The sequence below is a fragment of the Mus caroli genome, chromosome 1 (assembly GCF_900094665.2).
Source record: "Mus caroli chromosome 1, CAROLI_EIJ_v1.1, whole genome shotgun sequence".
Taxonomy (NCBI): Eukaryota; Metazoa; Chordata; class Mammalia; order Rodentia; family Muridae; genus Mus; species Mus caroli.
In genome coordinates this window covers 56,133,656-56,146,336 of record NC_034570.1, presented here as the reverse complement: position 1 = coordinate 56,146,336, position 12,681 = coordinate 56,133,656, and the positions used below count along the sequence as shown (strand labels likewise).

The window sequence follows — 12,681 nt, the reverse complement described above, 5'->3', positions numbered from 1 at the left end:
TGGTTGAGTGCAAATATCTGCATCTGATTCTTTCAGTCCACAGAACTCAAAAAGCTCAACAAGCTGAAGCGCCCAAGAGAGAACTCCTCAGTCCCACTTGGGAGAGAGAAGAAAGCAATCACAAATGGGGAGGGAGGGAGGGACCTGGGAGGGAAAGTGGACAGGGTCAGGGAGGGGGTAGTAGGGAGAGGGGAACCTGATCTGGTATTGGGTGAGGGAAAAGGACTGAAGCCAGCAGAAAGAATATAAACAAGCAACCTCTGGAAATAGGAGTTTGGGGGGAACCCCCAGAATGCACCAGAGACCTGAGAGGTGAGAGACTCCCAGGACTCAAAGGGAGGGACTTTAGATGAAACGCTGGACAGTAGGGAGAGGGAACTTATAGATCCCACCTCCAGCAGGAAGACAAGACATCAAGTGAGGGATGGGGTTGCTATCCCATAGTCACATCTCTGACCCATAATTGTCCCTGTCTGAAAGGATTACAGGGATGGGAATAGAGAGGAGCCTAAGGAAAACAAGTTCCAGTGACAGACCCAAAGTGGGATACAGCTCAAGGGGAGATCTCAAGGCCTGACAAAGAGGTTATGGAGCACTAAGGGACCCATCATAACTGCCCTCTGAAAGACCCACCAAGCAGCTGAAAGAGACAGATGCAGATATTTGCACCCAACTAATGCAACATGTATCTATAAAGCAATTGTTTTTCACATGGCTTACTGCAAGGGGTATATTATCATACATTCCCTATCCATACCAGCTCTTAACCAACCAAAGGAATCAAGTTTTTCTAAGTTATACTTTCAGTATATCTATGCTATCTGCGGCATGGACAAGAGCTTTGAGTCAGCAAGCCAGACTTCCTCGACACCTAAGGTCATTGTCACGAAGAAACAACTGTGTGCTCCCAGGTAAGCTCTATGGTGCTGTTTTCCCCATGCTTCACCAAGAGGCCCCCTCTCATCACTGAGCAAGTAGTGACAGCAACTGCATGGACATGTATAGGACACCATGGTTTTTATGTATACCTGGATGTCTGTAGAGTTAGTGAATGCACTGTATTGTACCACAGAAAGGAGCCAGGGTAACAAGGAATCATACTGACACACAAAAGACAACAGAGGACTCAGAGACCCTTCCTCCTAGGGTTTCAAATCATTTTACTAATTTACACCTGATTTTACTTCTGTCTTGAGGAACACTATTCAATATAAATGTGTTGAGAACCATAAATGTAATTTATAGTTTTCTACTAACCACAGTTAGAAATAAAAGTAATTAAAATAATTTAACATATAGTTTATTTAACTCACGATTGCAAATGTATTTGAATGCAAATTCAAAAAAAATTAATGAGACTCTGACACACACAAACAATGCCTTTCTCCTATATGAAAATTGATATCCTCTCTAAAATCTTTATTCAATAACCCTGTCTACAGTTCTCATGGCAGGACAGTTAATGTATTTGTTTCTTGACTTAGGGAGACTATATAAATATTATAAAAAAGGAAAGAATTTTGGAGGGTGGTACTGAGTAATGGCTAGAATGGCTGGGTTGGGTTAATTATTAATTAAAGCTGCTGTAGTGCTCAGAAACTCTAAGAATTCCCACTAGGTTTGTATGTATCTTTCATTTCTAGACCCAAAGCATGCACACACTGAGCGTTTTCCATGTACTTGGATATAGATGAAGAAAAGCATGGCACAGTGTGTGTTCCTGGTGCATGAGGAATCACACAATTAGCAGAGATTATTGTATAATCAAAGCAAGAGAAGCCTGAGCACTTCTGTCCTCTGCCAAGGCAAGGACCACATCCTTCAAGCCTTAGGTACACTCATCATCATGCACATAGCCCACTGTGAGGAAGAAAAAAAACGTGGGCTTTCCTTACTACTTCTGAAATACCAGCACTTAAGCCACATCACTTATATAAGGGCAAGGTACAAGCATTTTGAGTGGCAGTACTCTTTTCCCCCAAATTAGAATACAAATCTCTGCTAGTAATTCCATATCATCCAACCTCATACCCTGCCTCAGAATTCCCTAAGGTCATATTTTGGATAAAGGTATTAGAAAGATGGGAGACCTAATTTTCTCTAAAAGAAAGAAATGTTTATGTTATTTCTGTTGTTTTACTCACTAAGTCTATGTGATACAAACTGAACTAGATGAGATGTTGGAGAATCTTTCTGCCTGCAAATAGGGACAACAACATCAATCAGATAGACTCATTTTAGGGTACATAGATAGCATAAAATATGCATTAAATTGTACTTATTCTTGTTTATGTAAATTTCCTCATATTTATATCATTCCTTTTCTCAATTCAATATATTTAGACTTAACCTGGTCTCAATCACTGCATATTTAGAATGAAATGAAGACAAACAAACAAAAACTCTGTAAAACATCAAACACTGGGTTTCTCTGTATCCATCAATCAAGTAGCTCAGATATACCCAGTTTTTATTATGTTATAGTAAATTGACATCCCCAAAGAGGCAAGTCTTTAAAGGTTTTTATTTTATTTTCAGTTATGTGGTTGCTATGTGTGTTGATCCATGCACATGAGTGAAGTGCCTATAGAAGCCAAAAGAGGGCACTGAATTCCCAGGAGCTGGAGTTCCCAATGAGAGTCCTCTGCAAGAAAATAGGTGCTCTTCAACACGATGCCTAATCTTGAGCTAAAGAAAGAATACACCAAGAGCCATGCATGTGGGAAGAGTATGAGGGGGAAGCATGAGGCCTCAACCCTACAGAAAGAACTCTAGTCAACCAAAGAATGCTGAAAGCAGCAGAAACAGTCTTTCCCAGTGAAGAGAACAATGATTGGCTATTTAATACTGAATGCTCAGCTCTGGAAACATACACATATATAGGAGTAACATTATATAAACTGAATAGGCTATATTTGGAAGCACACACACACATAGTGTGTGTGTGTGTAAATATACATGTATATGTATATACATGCATATAACAACAATTAATTTTTAAAAACAATTAATTTTTAAAAGGTGAAGATGAATTTGGAGGAGAATTAAGAAAGGCATATGAGAGGTTTGGAGGGAGGAAAGGAAAAGAAAAAGATGCTATTACAATATAAAAAATTAGAAGAAATAATAAAACATTTAAAAGAGAAGGCTTTCCCAAGGACTAAGTCATCTCTCCAGCACCTAGAGCTTTAAGTAGGATAATGAGAGAACAGTATATCTAAACTGTTTTAAAGGCACTACTTTAAGGAAAAAAATACACCAATTGGGAAAATACCCATCAACTGGTAAATACTCAATAATACAGCATAGCAGCTTCTACTTTATAATCTTTGGCATTGGTTCTTGAAAACAAAATTATACCAAATCGTGAGAATTACTTTAGGTAATTCGTCACCCTGATATACATTTTTCATAAAGTGCTCTAAATAGTGAGGCTCGTAATGAGACAGGGATGGGCTTTTAGGAGAGTTTAAATATGGTCACATTATTGAGTGTCATGCTATGTGATGACATGTATGGCCATTAACCAGCGTTTAGCCTGCAGACTATTTGGAGGGATGAACCACCATTACAGTTCTTCAAAGCAGCTGAGAATGTAAATAGGATCCCAGTCTATGTGGATGGATGGAAGATACCTTCCTGTGCCCTGGAAGTCATTTCTTACTGATCAGCTATAAATATATCAGTTACAAATATGTTGTCTCATAGACATTTTTTGTTATTAGTTTATTTTTCTTCAGTTTCACTGCTGAATTCTAGAAAGTCAGTGCTGGCCTCAAATATTCATGGTATTGAGAGCTCAAACTGTATCAACATCCACTGTTATTCTGCCATACAAAGCACTGCATTGAATCACTGAAAATACACCAGTCTACCCTGTGACATTTTGAAGGAGAATGGCAGAAGGCGTGCAGCAAGGTCATATGCTAGCTGGAAACAGGGCCTTTGGAACCAGACCATTTGGTTCAGTTCTGAGTCTCCTACATCATTGAACATTGACATGTCCCGAATCTCTCCCTGCCTCACATTTTATCAGAAAATTGGAGAACAGAGACTTGTCCTTACTTCCATGTAGAAGTTTAAATGAGGGTTTGACATACAATCAGCACTATGTAAGTAATGGCTGTCACTACAACTATATCCTACAATTAGACCGTGCTATCTATTTTTATAATCACTACTTTGCATTTCATCAAAAGGCCTGCATCTAATTATCAGCTCTTTGGAGAGGATGGGCAAGGCCCTTTGATCCCTCCCAGAGATGAGGGTGGTAAGATACCTACCAGAACAACAGGTTTCAAACTCTGGCCACTCAGGCTTGCAGTGCTTGGCTGGGCATCAGCATGGGGCCCTGGTGCTGGGTCACTGCTTCTCCTAACCAGCAGTGGAGTGCCTGCAGGACAAAAGAAGAGGTGAGAGGTTGGACGAACCCCATGGAGAGGAGAATATATGGCACAATGTGGTTTAATTAAAAGGTTTATGACGGGCTTTCATGTTTCCCCATTCCATTTCTAAGGATGCTTGTAAATGAACCCACCCGATGTTCTCTGGGCTTCTCTAGGTAGGGCAGCATGCATACACTCAGTCTTTTAACCCTCATCTTTCCCTCCCTGCATTTGAAAACCAGACATTGCATTTAACAGATGTGTTAGGTGATGCAAGATTGAGCAGTGGGCAATCTAAGAGCGGTTCTAAGAATCATGTGGAAGTGTAAAGACTAATTATGCCTAAGACTAATGAAGAAGTTCAAACATTCGATGTAATTTGTTATTCCGTAGACCTAGAAGCATAGTTATTACTGCCACGGGATGCTTCCCAAACCTTCTGAACGATGATCCACACTGAATGAGATTACACTCTGTGCTTATGGCATTAATGTCTATTCAAGTATACAAGGGGTTGCTTCCATTCTGTCTCTTTCCCTTAAAGTAGACAAACTGATAAAGAAAATAAGTTAGTTCTAAAAATATATCCTGAATTCTTTTTTAATTTAATAAAAGCTCCCATTATTAAATATTTTAGTCAGTTATTAAATTCTGGAAAAAAAATCATACTGTTAGAAATTTCAAATGCAATTCAGCCTCAGCAGAGCTAGCAAACCAACCACACGCACTCAGTGCAATTAGGCCCGGAATCATTTGCTTCATACAAAATTGACTGCTATAGAGAAAAAAAAAATGTAAAGAAAAAAAACCTGCCTGTGGCTTAAAAATCTCTCTCACAGAAAAAAATTAAGCTTTTTATTTGCATACTTTGGGGGAAAGGGTGAGAAGGAGTTGAATGCAGTTTCTCATTTATCAACATTCTGAAAATAATCCCCAAACTGCGATTGCTGTTTCAGCGTGAAGGAACGTTTTCAGTGCTGCCTTAAGTTATTTACCAAATAGATTGCACATGTGGTACAGCATTTTTTTTTCATTACACAACACAGAATCACTAACACTTTTTAACCTTTTTCTTCACATAACCTGCTTTCTTGAAGGCAAAACTTTCCACAGTATGTTGATGTGCTGTTCAAGAGAGAAACTCGCTGAGGCCAAATGTACTAGCAGGCCCTCTTACTTTCCTTCTTTCCCTTTACTTAATAGAAACATCACCTCATTGCTCTTCACTTCCTCCATCTCCACAGTGTTATAAACAATGGTTCCATTGTACAGCTGGCAATTTCTTCTCCAATGAAACTCGAAAAATAAACTAGACTAGAAGGAAAAATGTCCTTAAAACTCAGACTCATATCAACTTTCTCATTCTTCAGTTGACCTTGGGCTGAACTTCTCTCAGGTAATCCCTTAAAAGGTCAGTAGTACCAAGAGAAGAGTTGGTCTAGATGCAGTCTTCTCAGAAACAGCTCATGATATTTCAAGTCCCCAAGAAATTGGGAGAACAGGAAGGGAGACACCTTGAAACTCTCAATTATTTTCTAGTATTTAATAAGGTGAATGCACTACAATTTAACAATCTCACAGGATGAAAAGTAAATAGAAATCAAGGAGTTTTGGTTAACCATGCTATTTCCTCACCGTCCAAAACAAGATGATGATATAACAGAGAAAAGAAACAGTGACCAATAATCTCAGAAATTTTTAATTTTTAGATATTATTTTTCAGCTGAGTCATATACATATATATACATACATATGTGCACACACATACAAATACAAACACATCAACACCTCATATATAAATATGTACACATGCACACACATATATACACATATATACACAGACATATACACACATATATAGATACATATATATAGTCACACATATATATACCATACACACATGTACATACATATACACATAAATACATGTACATACATATACACATAAAAACATACAGATACATTCATGAAAATATACTGTATATATACATACATATGTATATACACACACACACATGGGTCAGAATTGTGACACATGCTTTTTTTCTTAGATTATAAATTTTTTTTTCTCAAGCTATAGAGGATAGCTTCTCTTCAACCTTAAGGATATGAACCTCTGCCTCATTGCAGTTTATCTCCTCCTTTATGATAAAATGTTAAATTACTTGCAATGCTTTGGAAATAACACATACTCAGCTTTATGCCTTTGATATGCCATAACATTGTAACGCATTTCTCAGGAGATGACAATTCAGTTTATTCCACTATATCGACTGTTTAGAACACTAAAACAATTCATGCATGGTACTCCATTATTATGTATGCCTTTCACATTTTTATGTATCAGTTAAAAACAAATCTAATTAATAAATATACCCCCCCCCCCGCCAAAACAACCTTTAAAATGGATGGATCTTTCTTAAACGTGGACTCAGCTCATTAGGAAAAAGTTTCCCTCTGTGGTTATTTTTTTCCTTCCACATTTGAATGTCTCCTGTTGAGTCACCTTCTAATTTTTCCTTGGCTGTCTTAATGTGTTAATAACAAGTGCAAATCATTTCATACTGGAATTAATAATGAGCATCTCAAAATATGAACTGTTATCTCAGTTTTAAACTAACCCTCCTCATATTATTTTTCAAACTGCCAACCCCTATTAGCAGACTTCTGTCAAGGAGGGTCTGACCTGCCACTCAAAGCCAGAGAGAGCATGCTTGTGTTCAGCCAAGGCAAAGAAGGGGAGGGGTCAATACTTAAGCCAATCTATGAACATGGTAGAGCTAAAGTCGCTCTTCACAACTCAAGCTCACTAAACAAGAGGGAGGGGACTCTGGCTAGGTTTTATTTTCCTTGTGGGGGAGGGGAGGAAATCAACATGCATGTGTGATGAAGGAGCTTGTAACCTAACTAAAGCTTGCAGATGTTAATTCTGCTAACTGCCAGGTACTGGATGAGATAACAGGCTGACAGTCACATGACTGAACTGTGCCTGCTGGCTCTGGGACATTAAAAGTAGACTGTTCTGTGACAATCTCTACCTCAAAAAACCTGGTGATAAAAACTTGAAGAAGCTGATAGGAAAGGGGGATGCTCATGTAATGGTCATGGCTGACCATTGTGTCTTCTTCACACAGGAAGATTACCCCATTCTCCTCAGTTTCCCCCTCAAAGAAAGAGAAGTCCCTTGATGTTTGCTGCTAGTGATGTTAGCTTATCCAGAAGATCAGAAGATCAAAGTCATTTTTAGGGAATATTATATAAATGAAAACTAGCAAAATCTAATTCTATGGTAATCACGCATAGCCTTAAAATTAGAGTTGAAAGAATTTTTTTTTAAAGATGGAGAAGGAAGTGCCCTCAGAAGAGGGGAAAAACTTCTAACCATGGTTTTCTATCTAATTGAGGAGGCTTTTAGATTTTAGAATTAAAAGTATTCAATTCAGCTCAAGAATTCATGGACAGCATGACTCCTTGCAGTCAGAGTTTAAAAGCCAGTAGAGGCAAAAGTGAAGTGAAATAAGGAATCCTGCATGACGTTTATCTCTCAGTTAAATATCTGAGGCTCGCTGTGCAAAGGGAACAGTGCAGTGGGGGTGTGGAGGCATTGACAGTGAGCTGAACAACCACAGCACTCTGGCTTACTTTTCATAGAAGAAAACTCAGGGCATAAGGAAGATGCCATCAGACATCAGTATATATAAAGGTAGATAAACATAACAGGTGGGCAATGAACAGATAACAGGAGAATCCATGCCAATGTACATACATACCATGGAATATGTAAATCTCCATTTTGTGTAGCTAGATACCCTGGGGCCATGGGAACCAACTATGCTACATGGAACAAAAGAAGAAGCTCTGATGTGGTACATAGCTGATTTGTGGTTATGTTTCTATGAAAGAGGATCTTGTTATATTAAGCTCAGTTCCCACCGGGTTACCACCAATAAGTACTCAGAGACTCACTCTAAAGAAAACATAAATATTCACAAAAGACATCTATCTTTAAGATATAAGATGGTTGATCCAGTTAGCACAGGCTGTGTTTAGATGGAGCTATTTTCATTACAAGTGATGTCATTTAATACTGAATTTGGAGGACCCTGAAAGAAATGCCAGGCTTGTGAGAGGAAAAATGTGGAATTAGTTTTTATGCATCTATGAATGATGTTACATTTTCTAGTTATTAAACAATTACCAGTTTAATGATGGTGAAACTAGTGTACAAAGGAGGTGCAGTTAAACATCCAACAGTCCCATTAAATTAAATCCCTAAGTCATTTTTGTAAAAAGAATTTTAAAAGAAGCAACAATTAATTAAAAGCTCAAATTGTTATACTAAGGGGCCATGCATGAAATGAAAGGCCAACTTGAATGGAAGGTGGGAAATATTTTCTATACATTACAAAGTTTTTTTTTAATTTTTGATATGTAAGAATGCAGAGAGGGAGAGAAATAGAGAGAGGAGGAGGAGGAGGTGGAGTGGGAGAAGCATGGGAGAGGGAGATGGAAAGGGAGAGAGGAAGACAGGTAGACATAGTTTCTACATCTGAAGGTTGTGTTTGGATGGAGTTGCTTAAATGATACACACACACATGCACAAAACACACACATAGACACACACACACACACACACACACACAGAGAGAGAGAGAGAGAGAGAGAGAGAGAGAGAGAGAGAGAGAGAGAGAGAGAGAGAGAGAGGTTTTACACCTGATGTTTGGATGGAGTTGCTTAAATAATAAGTCATGCCATTTACTACTGAAGCTGGAGGCTTAGAAGGACAGGCCATTACAGAAGGAAAGCAAGAATCAGAGGCATCGTAACAGGAAGCTCTTGGCAGAGGAGAAAACAAACAGGAGTTTTAAACATGAGCCTCACATCAAGTCACAAGGACACATGTTCTAAATTGTGCAGGGAGTAGCAACAGCAATTTATTTATTTAAAGATGGTTAATGATCCTCCAGAGCAAAGCCAGAAGGGCAGCTTGTCAGTACTTGTGCTGTTTCATGCCAAGGCAGCTCCAGTGAACGTGAAGACATGACATTCTGTAAGAACAAGATGGTTGCCTGCTTGGGAGGCAGGGAGGGCAATGCTAAGATGCTGAATAGAATGTCTTCAGTCAGAGGCAGGAATGGAGAGAAGCTGGAGGAGAAAATGGGGGGAGGATTTCTGGCAACTAATTATAACTACATTCTAATGAGTGTGAGCACAGTGGACAATTGTGATCTTTCTGTGTCTCACATGGGGAAGAGCAATGGACATTTGTTCCTAATGATTTGCTTTTAATCAGAGATGCTTCTGTGTTCTTCAAAAGGAAAAGACTAGAATCATCAACCCAGCCAATCTACAAGAATGAGAATGAGATTGTCATTGGAAATCCTGTTGGGGCACAGAATAAAGGGCAGATGCAATGAGACTTGAGCAAAAGGCCAGGGCCTGAGTGAGTCCCTCTCACAAGCTAAGGAACAAGCAGCCACCACTCCCTACTCTAGAGTCCTTGAATGAAAGGCAAGCAGAACCATGAGCTGTTAGTGAAACTTCAGAGGAGTTTGGAGAAGAAGGTGTGGTGGGAGAGAGGAAAAAGGCTGCCCTGACAGCCCACGAGTGTGCAGCAGGCAGTCAGCCCTGCCATTCAGAGACTTCAGTTACCTCCACTCTGAAAAATTAGTTCCTCCGCTTCCATGGAAATTGCCCAAAGAAACATTTACAGTTTACAGAAAAGGAAAAAAAAATGTTTCTAATATTCCTGCCATGAAATGATAAAATAAATAGGGGGAAAAATCCTAAATAGAAATACCTTTAAATTGGTATGCCTCTCACATTAGCCATAATTGGAATTGCAAAAGATAGAAAAGTTTGTAACCTTAAAAATAGTAAAATAGCTAGTGTGGTGGCTCACGCCTTTAATCCCAGCACTTGGGAGGCAGAGGCAGGCAGATTCCTGAGTTCAGGGCCAGCCTGGTCTACAAAGTGAGTTCCAGGACAGCCAGGGCTACACAGAGAAACCCTGTCTTGAAAATAAATAAATAAATAAATAAATAAATAAATAAATAAATAAATAAATAAATAAATAAATAAAATAGTAAAATAAATGGGAAAAATTACAGGGAGTCAGGATTGCCAGTCAGTCAACATGGGCTGTATCTTGGTGTCTGTACATAGCATTTCCTCAGCTGACACTGCAGGTACTCTACTGAGAACGTTACTTCGACATTTTCTAGGGCTTCTAAATGTGCTGAATGTGTCTGCTATTAAAATATGAGTTGTCCTTCAGAAGTTTGGTTCAAAAGGGTTAAAGCTCAGGAAACTCGCCCCTGAATGGTTACTGTAGCCTTGTATAGGCCCTGGAATCCACTCCCTCTCTACAGTCCCATCAGCATTAAATGAACAGGTTGGCATTTGGGTAGCTTCCCCAAAGTCCCGTGCTAGCTTACAAGGACACAGTGCTATGATTTGCATAGCCAATGGAGAAACTGAAGTACAAAGAAGTTAAATTTCTAGCTTTATTTCTATGATAGTTTTAAATCATTTGCTACTTTGTGAGTATGGGGCATATCCCCTTGGTAGGTAGGAAGATAGAAGTCAGGGAATGAGATAGCTTCAAAATATTATTAATTATTTTAGTCTCAGGAGAAGGCAGAAAGAAAGAGTTTGAAAGGTGCAGATAAAAGGAAGGAGGCAGATACAGTACAGACAAGGCCAACATGTGCCCCCGCAGATTCTTGTACATTGCTGTACTGCGGGCATCTATTGGCAGGTAATTCACATGCCTTGCCAGTATTCCTCCCTGTCCTGTCAACCCTTGAATGAAAGAAGCCCAGTGTAAGCAGCACATCATTTATTTTTGGCGACAACTAGGTATCTTGGTGTGTGTGCTTTTATGAGCCACAGAAAGGGCTGTTCAACTGATGTCTAACAAACTCCATTTGCACTGATACCTGGAGACCCATAAAAAAATTGGTAATGATATCAATAGCTGCACAATTTATGGCTGAGTACTGAGCCGAGATCCCTTTCTCCACAGGAGTGAGTGACCTGCCTTGGGGCCTGGCCTGTGATGAATGTAGCAGCTGTGACATGCTTTCAGACAGACACTGTGATGGAAAAACCACACGAGAGAAATGAAGGCTGATTTGAAGTAGGACAGAAACTTCAGTCTTAACTATCACTCCATTAGGAAAGAGACTCCCAGTACCACTATAAAGGGGAGGAGGAGTGTAATATGACTAACATTTAGGGCCATTTATCTTTCATTTCTGACTACAAAGACTATGCTTGTTCAATACATGATGGAACAAACACAAGTAATTCACAGAAATCCTCCTGACCCCACAGTGGATAAGAATGGACTCCAAGATCAAGCCTCTTTGAGAGATGGGAAAGCTGCTTCAGTTGGAGTGCTGATGCTGTTAAAACACATGAAGAGTTTTTAAGACTTTTATTGGGACTAACACTTTTATCTAAAGATGGCGGTGCCTTCAATATCATAGGTACTGTCAACATTCCTGACTGTCTGAGCTCTTTCAACTATAGAAGTTTTCACATTTCATCTGCTGGACATATACAAATTTATATCTTAAAATTATTTAAAGTACTTTATGGTATTTATCTGCTTACTCTATATAAGAAAAGTTAATTCCAAGTTCCCATCATAGGTTAGATCAAAAGTATCAACCAGAGTATTTTCAAGGCAAACAAAAGCCCTGGTGTTTGAAAGGTAAACATTTTAAAAAAGACATAAACCAAAACCATAAATAAAGATACATAAATGAATAAATTCAAATAAAATCTGCTAAATCATCAAGGCTGACAGGAGAAACCTAACTTTGGTGGTTGACCTTCAATTCTTTGTTCTGGTTTTCAAGGACTGCAGGGGCTTACCCAACATTCCTCTCCAGTTACATTGCATGCTGAGTTCTCTGTCATGTGCTAAGGGCTGAATAGGACCACCCATAACTGCCTATAAGTGTTCCATGTCCTCTTATGCTAAATGATCATTATATTATATATATATATATATTATATATATATTATATCATCTGATGTAATCCTGCAACCATTTCCAGGTCTATTCCCAACAGTAATAAACCATTTCTTCTCTCTGCAATATTCAAATGCCAGAACTCCAGGGCCTTATGTTCATGAGGCCCTTAAAAGGTCAAGGAGAAATATTCATAACAGAACCATGTGATTATATGATTTTGTCTAATTCATCTGTGTGAGATTTTAATTTTCAACGTTTCCTTGTATATTTCCTTCTACTGGTTGACACTGGAGTGGCCAAGTGTAGTGG

The 12,681-nt window shown here is 38.9% G+C and overlaps 1 protein-coding gene across 1 annotated transcript in view; it reads right to left on the bottom strand.

Moving 5' to 3' along the window:
- The window catches only part of Pard3b (par-3 family cell polarity regulator beta), a 965,568-nt gene that overhangs the window by 532,159 nt on the left and 420,728 nt on the right, over window positions 1–12,681 (bottom strand). The window contains exon 4 of the mRNA XM_021162850.2: window positions 4,284–4,393. Within this exon, the coding sequence (XP_021018509.1) occupies window positions 4,284–4,393 (110 nt within the window). The remainder of the gene's footprint in view (window positions 1–4,283; window positions 4,394–12,681) is intronic.